General features: G+C 43.8%; 1 protein-coding gene across 3 annotated transcripts in view; it reads right to left on the minus strand.

Moving 5' to 3' along the window:
• Window positions 1–23814, minus strand: part of LOC133616101 (SH3 and multiple ankyrin repeat domains protein 2-like) — a 471816-nt gene that overhangs the window by 140172 nt on the left and 307830 nt on the right. For all 3 annotated transcript variants that reach the window (XM_061975200.2, XM_061975199.2, XM_061975202.1), the window contains exon 8: window positions 2143–2278. In XM_061975200.2, the coding sequence (XP_061831184.1) occupies window positions 2143–2278 (136 nt within the window). The remainder of the gene's footprint in view (window positions 1–2142; window positions 2279–23814) is intronic.

A 23814-nucleotide genomic window follows, 5' to 3' on the forward strand; every position in this document is an offset into this window, starting at 1 on the left:
AATAAACAATATGGTTTCAGACCAAACCACAGCATAGCAGACCCCCTTACAGTTTTGTCACAGACATTGAACAACATTCTCGACAAAGGTGGCAAAGTGTACGCTGTTGCACTAAGGGTGCATTCGACCAGGTTTGGCACAAAGGCTAAACTCACCTCAAAAGGCATAAATGGAAGACTGCATGTCTGGCAACAGAACTACTTTTCAGGGAAGAACCACCATTGTAATCTCAGGTCAATCTTCTATTCGACTTCCCACAAACACATCTGTACCCCAGGGATCAATTCTCGGCCCATTACTATTCTCCAACTTCATAGATAATGTTGTGGAACAGTGTGAGAACTCCATATTCTTGTATACAGACAACTCCACCATCCTCGCACCTACAACAACATTAAATGGACTGGAGGTAGCTGCATCGCTAAACATAGACCTGTAGAACATTCAAAAGTGGGCTGACACCTGGAAGGTCACTTTTGAGCCCAACATGTGCAAGGCTATGATCCTGTCCAGGAAGAGGAATCCATCCCGCCGAGATCTCTTCTTCGGGGCCACTAAAATCGGGCTGTGTGAGCAGTTAGAGGTTCAGGGTCCATATTGACTCCAAATTAACGTGGACCAGCCACCTGTTTAACATCTGCCAAAGCGCTGGTCAGTGTCTCGGAGCACTACATAAGTTGGCCAACATCGATAAAAGGTCAGGTCAGGAGCATTGTGGAATACTCCTGCCTAGCCTGGATGAATTCCGCTAAAACCACTCTTGGGCAGCTCGGCATCATCCAAAAAATGTTTTTTAAAATCATCGGCGTGGATGAGGACTTTGCCCTACAGCAGTTCGCCATCAGCAAGCTCTGTCATCGACGAGCAGTTGCAGCAACAACCGCCCTTTATAAAATGCACACCCCCAGCTGTCCTGCGGATTTTATAGCATTGCTACCACCAGCCCACATCTCAGGTCGTATCACTCGGAGGGTACTACCAAGCCATGCCCTGGAAATCCTAAAGTTTAACACCAAATGCCTCAACAGGAGATTTCTCCACAGCCTTCCCCCTGTGGTTGTTGGAGACATTAAATCAAGCACTATTCATGTCTTTAAGAAGAGGCTGAACAAACACCTACTCAGTTTGTGACTGTAATCCTTTAAAGCTCAAGGACTTTTTAATCATCAAATATATAGTTCATATATACCTCTGAGTAGATGCAGATAGGTTCTTCGAATGTATTTTCTTAAACCTGTATATGCAAAAGCGTGATACATTTTTTTAAATAAATAAAAAAATAAAAAAAGATCCCAGTTACTTTTATTTATTTTGCTTTGTGCAAGACATCCAGTTTGTCCTTAAACTTTGAAAAATAAATTATGGTTAAGTCGATCTCTGTACAGTTCTGCAGATGTTTTAGCATCATTTGATAAAGACTTAGATTTTTTTTCCATTATTGTTGCATTCACATTTACCGTAGTGTTCACAAATGCTGCCCTCCACGATGGATCTACAGATGGCTCATTTCGTTTATGTTTATGTTTGTGACTGTCTGCATTTGTGTTTACAAGCCTACAGTTATAATTGTGTCCTGGTATTGCATGCATACGTCTAATTTCAACACAGTAAGTTTAACAACAATGTATAACACGGCGAGGAACACAAACAGGCATCGTCATGAAATGAGTTGCTGGGCTGTTGGAACGGCAAGGGGTAAATTATATAGTAAATCTAGATAGATCCTATTGTAAACCTACACTATCATTATCTAGACTAGACTGATGGTAGTGATGGAGTAGCTACATTCATCAACAAAACTTGTGTCACCCTCTACTTCAACTCACGGTCCGCGGTCCGAATGTGGCCTGTGAATGACACCCGACTGGCCACCATTTATAAAACTTGGAAGATACTAAAATTTTTGGAGTGGATTTCTAAAAAAAACCCAGCAACATGCTCCTGTTATAATAGGAAGGACTATTGTTTTTCCAAATTTTGCAACTCTGACAAACTAAAATCAAATGTCCACTGCATAAGAGGCAGGCTCTATAAGAATACTAGTGAAAGAAGAATACAGCCCTCCAATCCTTAGTTTTCTGGAAAATTTAGGGCTGTTCAACAATTTAGTTCAACAGCCCTATTCTACTTGACAGGACTTACCTTTTTTGCGTGCCGTATCGTCAGGGTCCAGATTCCGGCTGACTGTCACCACCTTGATCAGGAGGCGGTTCCCCCCCTGGCGGATCATGTTGACCACCTGTCTGTGGCCCACCTTCACCACATTCTCTTGATTTACCTATAACACAAACATGCACAGCAGATGTAACATTAGTGGCAGAGATACAAACAAAGCTGGGATATTATTTCTTAATCCTATAATAATCTTTTCGTAACAGGTTTGTGGAGAGTGAAAGTTCTAATAACATTACTTACCCCTTAGATCATGGGTGTCAAATTCTGACCCGCGGGCCAAATTTGGCCCGCCGTGTAATTTCACTTGGCCCTTGAGGCGATATGAAATTAACACGAGAGCTGGCCTGCCGATTATATACAGCGGCGCTGCCGCGGTAATACCGCATTCACCGCTAATTCTCATACTTGCCAACCCTCCCGGGAGACTCCCAAATTTCAGTGCCCCTCCCGAAAATCCTCAAGTCCGCTTTTCATCCAGTCCAACGATTGCTGGCTCAGTCACATAATATGTGCGGCTTCTGCACGCACACACAAGTGAATGCAACTCATACTTTATCAACAGCGATACAGGTTACACTGAGGGTGGCCGTATAAACAACTTTAACTGTTGGAAATATACGCCACACTGTGAACCCACACCAAACAAGAATGACAAACACATTTCGGGAGAACATCCGCACCGTAACACAACATAAACACAACAAAACAAATACCCAGAACCCTTTGCAGCACTAACTTTTCCGGGACGCTACAAGGTGTGTGTGTGTGTGTGTGTGTGTGTGTGTGGGTGGTGGTGGTGGTGGTGGTGGTGGGGGTGTATTTTGTACATTTTATTTTCAAATGCATTAGCCTGTGTAAAAAGTTAATGTTGATATTTACCTCAGAAGGCTGCAAATAGAAAAGAGGCATTCAATTTTTATTTAAATTGCATTTGCAATTATTTTTTAATTATTATTATTATTATTTGAAACTCGATTTTGCATGTCACTATAAAGTTATATAAGCCTTGCTTGTTCAATATTCAATGCAAAACTTGTTTGGGTCCCTATTAAAAGGTTAATTTGTTCAACTTTTGGCCCGCTACTTTGTTCAGTTTTAAATTTTGGCCCACTCTGTATTTGAGTTTGACACCCCTGCCTTAGATGCACAACCTATACCTACACTCTTCCAAGAGTAGGGTCAAAAATTACCCCATTTAAAATCAATGCGTTTTTCCAATAACTCGGTTGTTATTCTTCAAAACTTAATATTTTCATATTCCAGGTATTCCTCATACAACATGTTTGTGACATGAGGCCATTTGACCCACTCTTTCACAAGTGGGGTCAAAAATTACCCCAAGCAGTTCCTATGGAATCTTTTATGAACGTTTAATTCTTATCAACTATGACAGCCCCACTAACACATCTGATGTCATCTCTCACATCTGATGCAACTTTGACTGTCAATACTGTCCCACTTACACATCTGATGTCAGCAGTCTCACCACCCGGTAAGGGGAAATATCTGATCAACTAAAGACAGTAGGGCGACAGAAAGCTAATGAGTTAATTCCAAATACTGTAACATTTTCAACTATTTACATTCCTATGGCTAATTATAGATGTAAAAACCATGGCAGGTGCATTATACACGTTTGTTATGTTTAACCTATATGTTTTGTGTTGTAGGCAACACGGTGGAACAGGGGTTAGTGCATGTGCCTCTCAATACGAAGGTCTTGAGTTCATGTTCTCCCCGTGACTGCGTGGGTTCCCTCCGGGTACTCCCACCTCCAAAGACATGCACCTGGGGATAGGTTGATTGGAAACACTAAATGGTCCCTAGTGTGTGAATGTGAGTGTGAATGTTGTCTGTCAATCTCTGTTGGCCCTGCGATGAGGTGGCGACTTGTCCAGGGTGTACACCACCTTCCGACCGAATGCAGCTGAGATAGGCTCCAGCACCCCCCGTGACCCCGAAAGGGACAAAGCGGTAGAAAATGGATGGATGGATGGATTTTGTGTTGTATGTTTCAATATTTGCGTGATTCAAATGTGAACTCTGAACGTTGGAAGCTAACATGATTTAGGTATATTAATTTTATCTGCTGCTTCTCCTGCAAACATGGCCACCAAACACAACTAGTCACGTGACTCCCCTGCCAACATCATCGTTGAACACAAGTCACGTGACTCTTATACTTACGCTTTTCTACTTTCAAGTTACTCAAAGGGCTTTTACACTATTTCCACATTAACCCATACTCACACATATTCACACCCTGGTAGTGGAAAGCTGTCTTGCAAAGCCCTCACCATGACCCATCAGGAGCAAGGGTGAAGTGTCTTGCCCAAGGATAAAATGGACGTAACTCAGATGGCAGAAACTGGAATCAAACCTGGAACCCGCAAGTTGATGGCACAGCCGCTGTACCAACAACTAGTCACCTGACTGTCATACCAACATGGCCACCAAACACAACTAGTCACCTGACTAGGGACGGGTATCGAAAACTGTTTCTGAGTGTATCAATTGCTTGGAATCGCTTGCTATTTTGTACTAACTCAAGGCCTGTCATATTAACGCTATTATTTGTCAAATTAAAATTAATTCCTTCTCATTGAGATGAGCATGACGAGAAACAGATTCTGACGGCTAGTATTCTTTAGTATTCTTTACAGTTAATGTCTGCCGCTAAACGAATGTCACAGAGCAGTGACTAAGTTTGTTGTCAAAAGCTTGCACCCATTTCGCTACAGTAGACACTCATCATTTTTGGTAATTGAATGTTCAAATGCAGTCAGAGAAAAGTTGCATGTTTTCCTCCCACCAGATTTTCTCTCAGTCATTACATACAGGTGAATCTAAAAAAAAAGATATTGTGTACAAGTCCATTAATGTAAGCACTTAACTTCAAATGTGAAACTATAATGTGATATTAACTCATTACATGCAAAGTGAGATATGTCAAGCCTTTATTATCCTTTTGATGATCCTAGCTTACACTTTTTGAAACCCCACAAGTTCTGAAATTTTCAATTCAAGGTTTTCATAAACTGTAAGCAACAATCATCAAAACATATACCACGTTGCATGTAATAAGTTAATACCACAAAATGCTATCACTAAATCAATAAATGTTACATTCTTGTGTAATTTCCACATGATTTATTTTGTAAAATTACAGAGGAATATTCATTTATTACATTTATTTATTTTTTTAAATACATTTTTTTCTTCTATACTATGTATGTGACTTCACTGTAGGTTTTGTAAAGTTATGTTACCTCTAAAATCAACAAAATTGAAGCTAATTCATCTTATTTTCTCTTTTGTTTCTCCAAATAATAAATAAGAGAACCGTTAAGGAACTGAATCGTTAAGCAAAATCAAAAGTGGAATCAGAACGGGAAAAATATTATCAATTCCTATCCCTACACCTGACTCTCCTGCCAACATGGCCACCAAACACAACAAGTCACGTTTTTCTCCTTATAGTTTGATGGCCAGTTGCATCAGATCTGAGAGATGACATCAGATGTGTAAATAAGATGGTCAGAGTTGCTAAGAATTAAAGGTTCACAGAAGATTCTATTGGAAATGCTTGGGGTAATTTTGCGACGTCATGATGTCAAATCCGCATGTTCACATTAGAAATCGCTTTTTTTTTTATATGAATGGCCACCAAAAAGATCGTATTTGACAAATAAATCCGAATTGGACACCCGACCATGCAGTATGAATGTAGCCTAAAAGACTCTTTATTTCACCAAGGCTCATTGCAACTTGACACATTCAGCCTGAATTAAGTTTCTTAAGATTCTATTGCTCCTTACTTAAAATTGACCACAAACAGATATGTTTTGCCAAATTGTTTAAACAAATTGTTAAGAAATTGTTAGGGCTTTATTTAGATTAACATATTCCACTTTCATGAGAACATTATTTTTTTATGATTAGTCTATGCATCAAGTATCAATCTATCGATTGTGCAAACGTACATGATCTGTGCATGATGTATTCAGGCCAAGGGGGAGAACTGTGCAATAGAATCACATTGGGTCTCCAAAGAAAATTGATGAATCAATTTAAGGTTCATGTAGAGTACTGAAAACAAGTATTTGATGCCCTGCTGATTTTTAGTTTATATAAAGGAATGGACAGACTGTCCAGAATGTTTGTGTGGTAGGGGGTGCGACCAGGATGTCATTATATAATTTGCATAATTGGCTACAACACAAAAATTGTATACCAATATTAAAAGACAAATCTGTGTTATTAGTTATTTTCTTGTTACATTACAGTGTTGCTCTAGTTTAAAATGTTTTCTGCATACTTTATTACTACAATGTAACAACCGGCTGCCTCTTGTACACCCCTGGGTTATTTACATACAGATGAAACTTACAAAAATTGGAATATTGTGCAAAGGTTTTACACCAGCAATTAGTTTAAAAAGTTGAAACTGATATATGACATGGGCTCATAACATGCAACGCAATATATGTAAAATATTTATTTTGATATAATTTGGAAGATTATGGCTTACGGCTGACAAAAACCTCAAATTAAAAATTTCACAAAATTTTGGGTTTTCTAAAACCGTAAACAATGATCATCAAAATTATAAGAAATGAAAGCTAAAAAAAACCACCAGTTTATTATTCTGTGAATTGTGTTTGGCACATCAGTAAAAAGTCCTTTAAAATAGAGATGAAACAATTTCCAACTTCCATCCATCCATCTTCTTCCGCTTATCCGAGGTCGGGTCGCGGGGGCAGCACCTTAAGCAGGGAAGCCCAGACTTCCCTCTCCCCAGCCACTTCGTCCAGCTCCTCCCGGGGGATCCCGAGGCGTTCCCAGGCCAGCCGGGAGAGATAGTCTTCCCAACGTGTCCTGGGTCTTCCCCGTGGCCTCCTACCGGTCGGACGTGCCCGAAACACCTCCCTAGGGATGCGTTCGGGTGGCATCCTGACCAGATGCCCGAACCACCTCATCTGGCTCCTCTCGATGCGGAGGAACAGCGGCTTTACTTTGAGCTCCCCCCGGATGACAGAGCTTCTCACCCTATCTCTAAGGGAGAGCCCCGCCACCTGCGGGAGGAAACTCATTTCGGCCGCTTGTACCCGTGATGTTGTCCTTTCGGTCATGACCCAAAGCTCATGACCATAGATAGGATGGGAACGTAGATCGACCGGTAAATTGAGAGCTTTGCCTTCCGGCTCAGCTCCTTCTTCACCACAACGGATCGATACAGCGTCCGCATTACTGAAGACGCCACACCGATCCGCCTGTCAATCTCACGATCCACTCTTCCCTCACTCATGAACAAGACTCCGAGGTACTTGAACTCCTCCACTTGGGGCAAGATCTCCTCCCCAACCCGGAGATGGCACTCCACCCTTGGAGGTGCTGATTCCCATCCCAGTCGCTTCACACTCAGCTGCGAACCGATCCAGTGAGAGCTGAAGATCTTGGCCAGATGATGTGGACCAAGCTCTGACACTGATTATACAGGGAGCGGACCGCCACAATCAGACAGTCCGTTACCCCATACTCTCCGAGCACTCCCCACAGGACTTCCCGGGGTACACGGTCGAATGCCTTCTCCAAGTCCACAAAGCACATGTAGACTGGTTGGGCAAACTCCCAAGCACCTTCAAGGACCCTGCCGAGAGTATAGAGCTGGTCCACAGTTCCACGACCAGGACGAAAACCACACTGTTCCTCCTGAATCTGAGGTTCGACTATCCGGCGTAGCCTCCTCTCCAGTACACCTGAATAGACCTTACCGGGAAGGCTGAGGAGTGTGATCCCACGATAGTTGGAACACACCCTCCGGTTCCCCTTCTTAAAGAGAGGAACCACCACCCCGGTCTGCCAATCCAGAGGTACCGCCCCCGATGTCCATGCGATGTTGCAGAGTTGTCAACCAAGACAGCCCCACAGCATCCAGAACCTTAAGGAACTCCGGGCGAATCTCATCCACCCCCGGGGCCTTGCCACGAAGGAGCTTTTTAACTACCCCGGCAACCTCAGCCCCAGAAATAGGAGAGCCCAACACAGATTTCCCAGGCACTGCTTCCTCATAGGAAGACGTGCTGGTAGGATTGAGGAGGTCTTCGAAGTACTCCCTCCACCGATCCACAAGATCCGCAGTCGAGGTCAGCAGAACACCATCCCCACCATACACGGTGTTGACATTGCACTGCTTCCCCTTCCTGAGGCGGCGGATGGTGGTCCAGAATCGCTTCGAAGCCGTCCGGAAGTCGTTTCCCATGGCTTCCCCGAACTCCTCCCATGTCCGAGTTTTTGGCTCCGCGACCGCTGAAGCCGCACACCGCTTGGCCTGTCGGTACCTGTCTGCTGCCTCCGGAGTCCTATGAGCCAAAAGAGCCCGATAGGACTCTTTCTTCAGCTTGACAGCATCCCTCACCGCCGGTGTCCACCAGCGGGTTCTAGGATTACCGCCACGACAGGCACCAACTACCTTGCGGCCACAGCTCCAATCGGCCGCCTCAACAATAGAGGTATGGAACATCGTCCACTCGGACTCAATGTCCAGCGCTTCCCTCGTGACATGTTCAAAGTTCTTCCGGAGGTGGGAATTGAAACTCTCTCTGACAGGAGACTCTGCTAGACAATCCCAGCAGACCCTCACAATGCGTTTGGGCCTGCCAGGTCTGTCCGGCATCCTCCCCCACCATCGCAGCCAACTCACCACCAGGTGGTGCAATTTCCAACTTGAAGTTGTTTATTTAATCTTCACAATGAAGTTACTGTAAAACCAAGCATACAAAGGAAAGTACATTTACAAACACACAAGTAAATTTAGATTCGCCACCAGTACAAAAAAATAGACACAATTATTTTGTTTAATTAGTTTGTTTGAGGAACTCCAGCTTCCTACAAATTGAATGGCAACATGTGGAATTTAAAATGTTTTTTTTTTTTTACATTACGTCTCTCTTGTTTTTTATATTTTATTTATTTTCTTTACATTGAATATTAGGTATTAAGTTAAATAGACTGTTTATTACACTTACTTTCCTTTAAAAAACACTCAATATGTATTCCTTTGCCACACAAAGGAATAAATGAAAAGGAATCGTATGACTACAGCAAAGATGAGAAAATGGCGTGGACTGGGGTATACTGTTCAGAGAAAGACACTGTAATCCATCGTGGATTTTAATCTCACACTCAGTACTGGTATTACAAAACACAGGGGCAGACCTTTTGTTAATTATATAGAAACACAACAACAGCTGTTTCACACTGACCTTTTAAAACAATCACACACACACACACACACACACACACACACACACACACACACACACACACACACACACACACACACACACACACACACACACACACACACACGGTAGTTTATAGTGTTAGCTTTATGTAATCTACAATCTGTCCCTCTACCTTATTATGTAACAATGGTGGTTTATGGTTTCAAAGACAGAATTGATGATTTGCATAATCTGTGTATGAAAATATTGAGTTTTAGGAACTATAGAGCAAATATGAGTGATCATCCATCCATCCATCCATCTCAAAGTCACTTGTTCAGTCCCTTCTGAAAAGTGGCGTACACACAGCCAGTATTGATCACGAGTTAATCACAGAGTTGATACAGACACACACATTCACCCTGACAGACAATTTCGAGTATGTTTACACAACAAGAACAGAACTCCTGTTCACATAGAGATGCAAAGTTAACTGAAAACGCTATCGTGTACATGCCAGGCCAGTAGCTGTCCCTTTGTGAAGAAACACTGCACACATATGTCTAAATAAAACTGGCTTTTGAATATCCCTTGTCAGCATATTATAGTGTATGCCTTGTGTGAAAGAAGACTTTAGTTTGTAACACAACTGTGCTAGACAAAGAGGAGCAATTATGTCAATGTCAATAATTGCACTATATTTTTTGGACAAATAATGTTGCACATTTACCCGAAAAGCTTTGTGCGAATCCGCCATTGTCATTGCACGCTGTAGTAAACAAATTCCTTATTTTTCTTTATAATAAATAAATGATAAATGGGTTGTACTTGTATAGCGCTTTTCTACCTTCAAGGTACTCAAAGCGCTTTGACACTACTTCCACATTTACCCATTCACACACACATTCACACACTGATGGAGGGAGCTGCCATGCAAGGCGCTAACCAGCACCCATCAGGAGCAAGGGTGAAGTGTCTTGCTCAGGACACAACGGACATGACGAGGTTGGTACTAGGTGGGGATTGAACCAGGGACCCTCGGGTCGCGCACGGCCACTCTTCCACTGCGCCACGCCGTCCCTCTTAATGTGTGGCGGGCTGGCTCGTACAAGTACAAACCCCGTTTCCATATGAGTTGGGAAATTGTGTTAGATGTAAATATACAAGGAATACAATGATTTGCAAATATTTTTCAACCCATATTCAATTGAATGCACTACAAAGACAAGATATTTGATGTTCAAACTCATACACTTTTTTTTTTTTTTTGCAAATAATAATTAATTTAGAATTTCATGGCTGCATCACGTGCCAAAGTAGTTGGGAAAGGACATGTTCGCCACTGTGTTACATCACCTATTCTTTTAACAACACTCAATATACAATTGAGAACTGAGGAAACTAATTGTTGAAGCTTTGAAAAGTGGAATTCTTTCCCATTCTTGTTTTATGTAGAGCTTCAGTCGTTCAACAGTCTGGGGTCTCCGCTGTCGTATTTTACGCTTCATAATGCACCACACATTTTCGATGGGAGACAGGTCTGGACTGCAGGCAGGCCAAGAAAGTACCCGCACTCTTTTTTTAGGAAGCCACGCTGTTGTAACACGTGCTGAATGTGGCTTGGCATTGTCTTGCTGAAATAAGCAGGGGCGTCCATGAAAAAGACGGCGCTTAGATGGCATCATATGTTGTTCCAAAACCTGTATGTACCTTTCAGCATTAATTGTGCCTTCACAGATGTGTAAGTTACCCATGCCTTGGGCACTAATGCACCCCCATACCATCACAGATGCTGGCTTTTGGACTTTGCGTCGATAACAGTCTGGATGGTTCGCTTCCCCTCTGGTCCGGATGACACGGTGTCGAATATTTCCAAAAACAATTTGAAATGTGGACTCGTCAGACCACAGAACACTTTTCCACTTTGCATCAGTCCATCTTAGATGATCTCGGGCCCAGAGAAGCCGGCGGCGTTTCTGGATGTTGTTGATAAATGGCTTTCGCTTTGCATAGTAGAGCTTTAACTTGCACTTACAGATGTAGCAACGGACTGTATTTAGTGACAGTGGTTTTCTGAAGTGTTCTTGAGCCCATGTGGTGATATCCTTTGGAGATTGATGTCGGTTTTTGATACAGTGCCGTTTGAGGGATCGAAGGTCACGGTCATTCAATGTTGGTTTCCGGCCATGCCGCTTACCTGGAGTGATTTCTCCAGATTCTCTGAACCTTTTGATGATATTATGAACCGTAGATGTTGAAATCCCTAAATTTCTTGCAATTGCACTTTGAGAAATGTTGTTCTTAAACTGTTTGACTATTTGCTCACGCAGTTGTGGACAAAGGGGTGTACCTCGCCCCATCCTTTCCTGTGAAAGACTGAGCATTTTTTGGGAAGCTGTTTTTATACCCAATCATGGCACCCGCCTGTTCCCAATTAGCCTGCACACCTGTGGGATGTTCCAAATAAGTGTTTGATGAGCATTCCTCAACTTTATCAGTATTTATTGCCACCTTTCCCAACTTCTTTGTCACGTGTTGCTGGCATCAAATTCTAAAGTTAATGATTATTTGCAAAAAAAAAAAATGTTTATCAGTTTGAACATCAAATATGTTGTCTTTGTAGCATATTCAACTGAATATGGGTTGTAAATGATTTGCAAATCATTGTATTCCATTTATATTTACATCTAACACAATTTCCCAACTCATATGGAAACAGGGTTTGTACATGCACACTCTGCTTTTGCCATTTCCAGTACTAAGTATCGCAGAGTTGGAACTTACAGTGCATCCGAGAAGTACTCACAGCGCTGAACTTTTTCCACATTTTGCAATGTCTCAGCCTCATTCCAAAATGGAATAAAATAATTTTTGTCCTCAACATTCTACAGACAAAATCCCATAATTACAATGGATTTTTTTTAGATTTCGCAAATTTATAAAAAAAATAATTAATAAATACAAAATAAAATAAGCAATCACAGCTTTTGCTCAATATTTTGTTGATGCACTGTTGGCAGCAATTACAGCCTGAAGTCTTTTTGAATACACATACAGGTAGGGATGATGTTCGTTAAGAAATTATCGATGTCGATGCCATTATCGAATCCTCTTATCGAACCAATTCCTTATCAAATCTCTTATCGAATCCAGATAGGTTGTTGTGTGTGTACCTTGTGTGTGCACTGAGTTCCAAAAGCCGCAGATGTTATGTGACTGGGCCGGCACGCTGTTTATATGAAGGAAAGGCGGACGTGAATGAGGACAGCATGCGGACGTTAAAGGGTGAAGGTTTCAGGTGAGGGAGGACGCTAAAGGCACGCCCCCAGTGAGCATATAGTGCTGCTATGTAAATAAAAAAATTGCCGACAAACACATCACCAACATGGATGGACGAGGTGCCGCTCACTTTCGACATCACGGTGAAGCACACTGTGGAGAAGAAGGGGACCAGCACGGTAGCGAATCGATACACACAACGGGGCAAGAGAAGTCGGATTTTACTTTTTCCGAGGAGCCCCATGGCAACGAGACTGACTTTGAAAATGAGGAGAGGGAATCTGGCGTGTTTGATGGAGAACTTGCCCAGCTGTTCATTTCGAACACAGAAGATGAGGACTTTGATGGATTTGAGGATGAGGATTGATCAAAAAATAATGTGAGTACATTGATAAATACTTCAATAAAGTACAACCGAACTCAGCTTTGCTCCTGCTGCCTTTTTAAAACAGCGTCCATGCATGCTAGCGTATGTTTTAAAATAGCGTATGTTTTAAGCTAGCGTATGTTTAACCATGGAAATGCAAAAAACGAGACTCCGATTTCTCTCGCCCGGACGCGGGTCACCGGGGCCCCCTTCTGGAGCCAGGCCCGGAGTTGGGGCACGATGGCGAGCGCCTGGTGGCCTGGCCTGTCCCCATGGGGCCCGGCCAAGCACAGCCCGAAGAGGCAACGTGGATCCCCCCTCCAATGGGCTCACCATCATGGGAGGGGCCATAGAGGTTGGCGGTCCGATCCTCAGCTACATAAGCTAGCTCTTGGGACGTGGAATGTCACCTCGCTGGGGGGGAGGGAGCCTGAGCTAGTGTGCGAGGTAGAGAAGTTCCGGCTGGATATAGTCGGACTCACTTCGACGCACAGCAAGGGCTCTGGAACCAGTTCTCTCGTGAGGGTCTGGACTCTCTTCCACACTGGCGTTGCACGCAGTGAGAGGCGACGGGCTGGGGTGGCAATTCTTGTTTCCCCCCGGCTCAAAGCCTGCACGTTGGAGTTCAACCCAGTGGACGAGAGGGTAGCTTCCCTCCGCCTTCGAGTGGAGGGACGGGTCCTGACTGTTGTTTGTCCTTAAGCACCAAACAGCAGTTCAGAGTACCCACCGTTTTTGGATACACTCGAGGGAGTACTGGAAAGTGCTCCCCCGGGTGATTACCTTGTCCTACTGGGGGACTTCAACGCTCATGTTGGCAACGACAGTGAAACCTGGAGAGGCGTGATTGAGAAGAATACCCGCCCGGATCTAAACCCGAGTGGTGTTTTGTTATTGGACTTTTGTGCTCGTCACAGATTGTCCATAATAAACACCATGTTCAAACATAAGGGTGTCGATATGTGCACTTGGCACCAGGACACCCTAGGCCGCAGTTCCATGATCGACTTTGTAGTTGTATCATCGGATTTGCGGCCTCATGTTTTGGACACTCGGGTGAAGAGAGGGGCGGAGCTTTCTACCGATCACCACCTGGTGGTGAGTTGGCTGCGATGGTGGGGGAGGATGCCGGACAGACCTGGCAGGCCCAAACGCATTGTGAGGGTCTGCTGGGAACGTCTAGCAGAGTCTCCTGTCAGAGAGAGTTTCAATTCCCACCTCCGGAAGAACTTTGAACATGTCACGAGGGAGGTGCTGGACATTGAGTCCGAGTGGACCATGTTCGCCTCTATTGTCGAGGCGGCTGATTGGACCTGTGGCCGCAATGTAGTTGGTGCCTGTCGTGGTGGTAATCCTAGAACCCGTTGGTGGACACCGGCGGTGAGGGATGCCATCAAGCTGAAGAAAGAGTCCTATCGGGTTCTTTGGCTCATAAGACTCCGGAGGCAGCGAACAGGTACCGACAGGCCAAGCGGTGTGCGGCTTCAGCGGTCGCAGAGGCAAAAACTCGGACATGGGAGGAGTTCGGGGAAGCCATGGAAAACGACTTCCTGATGGCTTCGAAGTGATTCTGGACCACCATCCGCCGCCTCAGGAAGGGGAAGCAGTGCACTGTCAACACTGTGTATGGTGAGGATGGTGTTCTGCTGACTTCGACTGCGGATGTTGTGGATCGGTGGAGGGAATACTTCGAAGACCTCCTCAATCCCACCAAAACAGCAGTGCCTGGGACATCTGTGGTGGGCTCTCCTATTTCTGGGGCTGAGGTAGTTAGTTCGCCCAGAGGAGCCATCCGGAGTTCCTTAAGGCTCTGGATGCTGTGGGGCTGTCTTGGTTGACAAGACTGTGCAGCATCACGTGGACATCAGGGGAGGTACCTCTGGTTTGGCAGACCGGGGTGGTGGTTCCTCTCTTAAGAAGGGGAACCGGAGGGTGTGTTCCAACTATCGTGGGATCACACTCCTCAGTCTTCCCGGTAAGGTCTATTCAGGTGTACTGGAGAGGAGGCTACGCCGGATAGTCGAACCTCGGATTCAGAAGGAACAGTGTGGTTTTCGTCTTGGTCGTGGAACTGTGGACCAGCTCTATACTCTCGGCAGGGTCCTTGAGGGTGCATGGGAGTTTTCCTAACCAGTCTACATGTGCTTTGTGGACTTGGAGAAGGCATTCAACCGTGCCCCTCGGGAAGTCCTATGGGGAGTGCTCACAGAGTATGGGGTATCGGACTGTCTGATTGTGGCGGTCCTCTCCCTGTACGATCAGTGTCAGAGCTTGGTCCGCATTGCCGGCAGTAAGTTTCCAGTGAGGTTTGAACCCCGCCAAGGTTGCCCTTTGTCACAGATTCTGTTCATAACTTTTATGGACAGAATTTGTGGGCGCAGTCAAGGCGTTGAGGGGATTCGGTTTGGTGGGTGCAGGATTAGGTCTCTGCTTTTTGCAGATGATGTGGTCCTGATGGCTTCATCTGGCCAGGATCTTCAGCTCTCACTGAATCGGTTCACAGTCGAGTGTGAAGCGACTGGGATGAGAATCAGCACATCCAAGTCCGAGTCCATGGTTCTCGCCCGGAAAAGGGTGGAGTGCCATCTCCGGGTTGGGGAGGAGACCCTGCCCCAAGTGGAGGAGTTCAAGTACCTCGGAGTCTTGTTCACGAGTGAGGGAAGAGTGGATCGTGAGATCGACAGGCGGATCGGTGCGGCGTCTTCAGTAATGCGGACGCTAAAACAACGGATCGATATCCGTTGTGGTGAAGAAGGAGCTGAGCCGGAAGGCAAAGCTCACAATTTATCGGTCGATCTACGTTTTCATCCTCACCTACGGTCATGAGCTTTGGGTTATGACCGAAAGGACAGGATCACGGGTACAAGCGGCCGAAATGAGTTTCCTCTGCCGGGTGACGGGGATCTTCCTTAGAGATAGGGTGAGAAGCTCTGCCATCCGGGAGGAGCTCAATGTAAAGCCGCTGCTCCTCCACATCGAGAGGAGCCAGATGAGGTGGTTCGGGCATCTGGTCAGGATGCCACCCAAACACCTCCCAGTAGGAGGCCACGGGGAAGACCCAGGACACGTTGGGAAGACTATGTCTCCCGGCTGGCCTGGGAACGCCTTGGGATCCCCGGGAAGAGCTGGAAGAAGTGGCTGGGGAGAGGAAAGTCTGGACTTCCCTGCTTAGGCTGCTGCCCCCGCGACCCGACCTCGGATAAGCGGAATAAGATGGATGTTTAACCATGCCTGCGCCCAAAAATACGCTGCTCCTTATTTATGCGTTAAATACAGAAATAGCACCCGTGACTGACACGGCGCCTTTTAATACGGTGCGCCCTATGGTTGCGAAAATATGGTATAGTGGCTTCGATAAGGGGAACCGGTTCTCAAAAAGGGATTTGAATCCATGGAATCTGTTCTTTTCTCATCGAAGCATCGGGAGAACCGGTTTTCGAACATTATCCCTACATACAAGCTTGGCACACTTATCTTTGGGCAGTTTCACCCATTCCTCTTTGAAAAAGAATGGGTGTATGTGTATACATACAGTCGTGGTAAAAAGTTTACATACACTTGACCCAGCAGATTTGGTCACATTTTCAGTAGACCCATAATAAATTCATAAAAGAACCAAACTTCATGAATGTTTTTAGTGACAAACAAGTATGTGCTCCAATCACTCTATCACAAAAAAAATAAGATTTGTAGAAATTATTGGAAACTCAAGACAGATAATGTCATGGCTGTCTTGAGTTTCCAATAATTTCACAAAAAACATTCATGAAGTTTGGTTCTTTTAAATGATAAATGGGTTATACTTGTATAGCGCTTTTCTACCTTCAAGGTACTCAAAGCGCTTTGACAGTATTTCCACATTCACCCATTCACACACACATTCACACACTGATGGCGGGAGCTGCCATGCAAGGCGCTAACCAGCAGCCATCAGGAGCAAGGGGTGAAGTGTCTTGCCCAAGGACACAACGGACGTGACTAAAATGGTAGAAGGTGGGGATTGAACCCCAGTAACCAGCAACACATTTATTAAATTATTATTTATTATTAAATGTGACCAAATCTGCTGGGTCAAAAGTATACATACAGCAATGTTAATATTTGGTTACATGTCCCTTGGCAATTTTCACTGCAGTAAGGCGCTTTTGGTAGCTGAGCCGCTGCAAGTCAGACAAGGCACCAGGGCCTGATGGCATTCCAGCCAGGGTGATCGGGGACTGTGCCATAGAGCTCTCCCCTATCCTACAGTCACTCTTCTGTGAATGCTACTGGACTGCAACAATACCTACATTGTTGAAAACTGCAACCATCATCCCAGTACCGAAAAAATCCAGACCCACAGAACTCAACCATTACCGCCCCATAGCCCTCACATCCATAATTATGAAGTGCCTGGAGAAACTGATGCTTCACATCATCCTTCCAAATGTCACCCCACACCTGGACCCCCTCCAATTTGCCTACAGGGCCAGGAGGGGCACAGAGGATGCTGTGGCCTGCCTGCTGCATCTCCTCCTCCAGCATCTGGACTCCCCAAGCAACTTTGCCAGGATCCTCTTCGTGGACTTCAGCTCCGCCTTCAACTCCCTACAGAAGCATCTACTGATCCGGAAACTACACCAGCTCAACATCCCCCCTAAGCTGATCCACCTCACCCACAACTTCCTCACCGACCGACTGCAAGCAGTAAGGGTGGGCTCAAACACATCCCCGATGCTTACCATCAACACCGGGGTCCCACAGGGATGTGTGTTGAGCCCTTTCCTGTACACACTCTACACCAATGACTGCCGTAGCATCTCGCCCAGCACAACATACTTAAAATACTCAGATGACACAGCCATTCTCGCACTCCTCTCCAACAGTAAATCCATCCTGGACTATCATAAGACAGTCAAACATTTCACAGAGTCATGCACAGCCAGTTATCTGGAAATCAATGTCAATAAAACAAAATAAATATGGTTCAACCCCCTCTCACCTCAGAACCCCATCATCATAAACACACACACAGTTAAAACAGTTGACACTTTTAAATACCTGGGCGTAACCTTGGACAATAAACTCACCTTTGATCAGCACACCACGGACATTCAAAAAAGAAGTCAACAAAGACTGTCAGCCATCCGAAAACTTAAAGGACTATACGTTGCACCTCATCTCCTGTTATTACTTTACCAAAGCATTGTTCAACCCATCCTTCTGTACTGTTCCACATGTTTTTTCACCATGCTTTCTGTAACCAACCGGACCAAACTCACACGCATTACAAACATAGCAGCTAAAATCATCGGCCTACCCACACCCAACATTTCAGACTTAAACCACAGGTTCATCACCCGACTGGCAAAAACAATAGTCCAGGATATCACTCACCCACTACACCAATACATCATCCCACTACCATCAGGGCGCAGGTACAGAACTATCAAATTCCGGAGGGCCCACCTCAGGACAAGCCTTATCCCTGCAGCTATAGCCGCCCTTAACAGCAGGCCCGGCCGACCTGTCTGACAAGCCTGTAAATGTGTGTTGGTCATGTATGATGTCTTTTTGTTATTTTTTTTGTGATGTGTAATGTCTATTGTTTAAATGTACGGCAGTGACAATGAATTTCCCCAAGGGGACCAATAAATCTAAATCAAATCAAATTAAATCCACAAGCTTCTGGCAAGCTTCTGGTTAAATTTTTGACCACTCCTCTTGACAAAATTGGTGCAGTTCAGCTAAATTTGTCGGTTTTCTGAAATGGACTTGTTTTTTCAGCATTGTCCACACGTTTAAGTCCACACGTTTAAGTCAGGAGCTCTACTTCCAAAACTACAGTTTTTGATCAAAAAACACATTTTCCGACAACTGATTATGATCACGGCAACAAAGCTTGCTGACACATCTGACTTCAACTCTGCCCAGCAGGAAGCACATATTTGCTAAAATAAGCTACTACAACTAGGCTGAATACTTCTTAGATGGAAATGTAAAAAATTACAATATGAACGAAGTAGTTGAAAGTTTCAATAAGTACTTTGTGAACATTGGACCAAATCTGGAGGAAAGTACTCCAGATCCTGAGTCAATTGAGGACTTGAATGACACCATAGATAGAAACCCCAACTCTATGTTTCTAAAAGTAGTGACGAAAGAGGAAATAATCAATATTGTCAAAAAAGGTAAATCCAAGACCTCGACTGATTGCAACAAAATTGATATGAAAACAATAAAAAAGGTTATTGAAGAGATTTCAGAACCTTTAACATACATCAGCAACCTATCATTTCAAACAGGCAAATTCCCAGACAATATGAAAATAGCAAAAATCATACCGATTTATAAGACTGGAGACAAACATCAGTTTACAAACTACAGACCTGTTTCTCTACTTCCACAATTTTCTAAAAACATTGAAAAACTGTTCAATAACAGATTAGACAAATTCATGAATAAAAAAAAAAACACTCACAGACAACCAATACGGATACAGAGCCAGCATCTCAACATCAATGGCATTAATCGAAATAACTAAAGAGATCACAAAATGCAATAGATAGTAAAAAATGTGCTGCTGCAGTGCTTATGGATTTAACAAAAGCATTTGAAACAATTAATCATAGCATCTTAATTAACAAATTAGAACGGTATGGCATCAGAGGGTTGGTTTTGAACTGGGTAAGAAGCTACTTAACCAACAGGCAGCAATACGTGAAGATAGGCGAACACACTTCCACAGAGCTAAAAATATCTTGTGGCGTACCTCAGGGATCAATACTCGGACCAAAATTGTTAAATCTTTATATAAATGACATTTGTAAAGTTACAAAGGACTTAAAGTTAATATTATTTGCAAATGATACAACAGCATTTTGTTCAGGAGAGAACACACAGAAGATAATAGAAACAATAACAGAAGAAATTAACAAATCAAAAAGATGTCTGACATCACATGGACAAAGATAAGACATTCTGGAGGAAAGTTCTGTGGTCAGATGAAACAAAAATTTAGCTGTAGGACCACAATACCCAGCAATATGTTTGGAGGAGAAAAGGTGAGGCCTTTAATCCCAGGAACATGATTCCTACCGTCAAGCATGGTGGTGGTAGTATTATGCTCTGGGCCTGTTTTGCTGCCAATGGAACTGGTGCTTTACAGAGAGTAAATGGGACAATGAAAAAGGAGGATTACCTCCAAATTCGTCAGGACAACCTAAAATCATCAGCCCGGAGGTTGGGTCTTGGCCGCAGTTGGGTGTTCCAACAGGACAATGACACCAAACACACATCAAAAGTGGTAAAGTAATGGCTAAATCAGGCTAGAATTAAGGTTTTAGAATGGCCTTACCAAATTCCTGACTTTAACGTGTGGACAATGCTGAAGAAACAAGTCCATGTCAGAAAACCAACAAATTTAGCTGAACTGCACTAATTTTGTCAAGAGGAGTGGTCAAACATTCAACCAGATGCTGAAAGTTCTGTGGTCAGATGAAACAAAAAGTCAGCTGTTTGGCCACAATACCCAGCAATATGTTTGGAGGAGAAAAGGTGAGGCCTTTAATCACAGGAACATGATTCCTACCGTCAAGCATGGTGGTGGTAGTATTATGCTCTGGGCCTGTTTTGCTGCCAATGGAACTGGTGCTTTACAGAGAGTAAATGGGACAATGAAAAAGGAGGATTACCTCCAAATTCTTCAGGACAACCTAAAATCATCAGCCCAGAGGTTGGGTCTTGGCCGCAGTTGGGTGTTCCAACAGGACAATGAACCCAAACACACATCAAAAGTGGTAAAGTAATGGCTAAATCAGGCTAGAATTAAGGTTTTAGCATGGCCTTCCCAAAGTCCTGACTTTAACGTCTGCACAATGCTGAAGAAACAAGTCCATGTCAGAAAACCAACAAATTTAGCTGAACTGCACTAATTTTGTCAAGAGGAGTGGTCAAACATTCAACCAGATGCTGAAAGTTCTGTGGTCAGATGAAACAAAAAGTCAGCTGTTTGGCCACAATACCCAGCAATATATTTGGAGGAGAAAAGGTGAGGCCTTTAATCCCAGGAAAACGATGCCTACCGTCAAGCATGGTGGTGGTAGTATTATGCTCTGGGCCTGTTTTGCTGCCAATGGAACTGGTGCTTTACAGAGAGTAAATGGGACAATGAAAAAGGAGGATTACCTCCAAATTCTTCAGGACAACCTAAAATCATCAGCCCAGAGGTTGGGTCTTGGCCGCAGTTGGGTGTTCCAACAGGACAATGAACCCAAACACACATCAAAAGTGGTAAAGTAATGGCTAAATCAGGCTAGAATTAAGGTTTTAGAATGGCCTTCCCAAAGACCTGACTTTAACGTGTGCACAATGCTGAAGAAACAAGTCCATGTCAGAAAACCAACAAATTTAGCTGAACTGCACTAATTTTGTCAAGAGGAGTGGTCAAACATTCAACCAGATGCTGAAAGTTCTGTGGTCAGATGAAACAAAAAGTCAGCTGTTTGGCCACAATACCCAGCAATATATTTGGAGGAGAAAAGGTGAGGCCTTTAATCCCAGGAACACGATACCTACTGTCAAGCATGGTGGTGGTAGTATTATGCTCTGGGCCTGTTTTGCTGCCAATGGAACTGGTGCTTTACAGAGAGTAAATGGGACATTGAAAGAGGAGGATTACTTCCAAATTCTTCATGACAACCTAAAATCATCAGGTGGGGTTATGGCCGCAGTTGGGTGTTCCAACAGGACAATGACCCCAAAAACACGTCAAAAGTGGTAAAAAAAAAAAAAGGCTGTGTTTACTCTTTGTAAATCAAAATGACAAAAGAAAGTACCCAAATGACCCTGATCAAAAGTTTACATACCCCAGTGACTTTGTTCTGATAACATGCACAAAAGTTGACACAAACAGGTTTGAATGGCTAATCAAGGTTCCAATCCTCACCTGTGACCTGTTTGTTTGTAATTAATGTGTGTGTGTAAAAGGTCAGTGAGTTTCTGGGCTTCTGACAGATCATTGCATCTGTCATCCAGTGCTACACAGATGTTTCTGGATTCTGAGTCATGGGGAAGGCAAAATAATTGTCAAAGGATCTGCAAGAAAAGGTAATTGAACTGCATAAAACAGGAAAGGGGTATACAAAGATATCCAAGGAATTGAGAATGCCAATCAGCAGTGTTCAAACGCTGATTAAGAAGTGGAAAATGAGGGATTCAGGTAGACCAGCAAAGATTTCAGCAACAACTGCCAGGAAAATTGTTCGAGATGCAAAGAAATATCCACTAGTAGCTTCAGCTGAAATACAGGACTCTCTGAAAAATTGTGGTGTGGCTGTTTCAAGATGCACAATACGGAGGCACTTGAAGAAAAATGGGCTGCATGGTCGAGTGGCCAGAAGAAAGCCATTTCTGCGCAAATGTCACAAAGTATCTCGCTTACATTACGCCAAACAGCACAGAGACAAGCCTCAAAACTGCTGGAACAAAGTAATTTGGAGTGATGCTTTCTTCTGGCGACTTATGTGTGAAATTATTAACACATTACCGTAAAATATCAAATAATATTATTTAGCTCATTCACGTAAGAGACTAGACGTATAAGATTTCATCGGATTTAGCGATTAGGAGTGACAGATTGTTTGGTAAACGTATAGCATGTTCTGTATGTTATAGTTATTTGAATGACTCTTACCATAATATGTTACGTTAACATACCAGGCACGTTCTCAGTTGGTTATTCATGCGTCATATAACGTACACTTATTCAGCCTGTTGTTCACTATTCTTTATTTATTTTAAATTGCCTTTCAAATGTCTATTCTTGGTGTTGGGTTTTATCAAATACATTTCCCCAAAAAATGGCACTTATACTCCAGTGCGACTTATATGTTTTTTTCCTTCTTTATTAAGCATTTTCGGTCGGTGCAACTTATACTCCAAAAAATACGGTAACAAAAAAAGGTGAAATAACTGAAAACATGTTATATATTCTAGTTTCTTTAAAATAACCACCCTTTGCTCTGATTACTGCTTTGCACACTCTTGGAATTCTCTCGATGAGCTTCAAGCACACCTGTAAAATGAAAACCAATTCAGATGTCTAACTCTTGAAGTAATATTATCAAAAGGTTCAGAGAATCTGGAGAACTCACTGCACGTAAGCGGCAATGCCCGTGACCTTCGATCCCTCAGCCGGTACTCCATCAAAAACCGACATCAGTGTGTAAAGGATATCACCACATGGGCTCAGGAACACTTCAGAAAACCACTGTCAGTAACTACAGTTTGTCACTACATCTGTAAGTGCAAGTTAAAACTTTACTATGCAGAGCGAAAGCCATTTATCAACAACACCCAGAAACGCCGCCGGCTTCGCTGTGTCCGAGCTCATCTAAGATGGACTGACGCAAAGTGGAAAAGTGTTCTGTGGTCTGACGAGTCCACATTTCAAATTGTTTTTGGAAACTGTGGACGTTGTGTCCTCCGGAACCAAGAGGAAAAGAACTATTCGGATTGTTATAAGCGCAAAGTGCAAAAGCCAGCATCTGTGATGGTATAGGGGTGTATTAGTGCCCAAAGCACGGGTAACTTACACATCTATGAAGGCACCATTAATGCTGAAAGTTACATACAGGTTTTGGAGTAACACGGCGTGGCGCGGTGGAAGAATGGCCGTGCGCGACCCGAGGGTCCCTGGTTCAATCCCCACCTAGTACCAACCTCGTCATGTCCGTTGTGTCCTGAGCAAGACACTTCACCCTTGCTCCTGATGGGTGCTGGTTAGCG

Source organism: Nerophis lumbriciformis, linkage group LG15 (assembly GCF_033978685.3).
Source record: "Nerophis lumbriciformis linkage group LG15, RoL_Nlum_v2.1, whole genome shotgun sequence".
Classification (NCBI taxonomy): Eukaryota; Metazoa; Chordata; class Actinopteri; order Syngnathiformes; family Syngnathidae; genus Nerophis; species Nerophis lumbriciformis.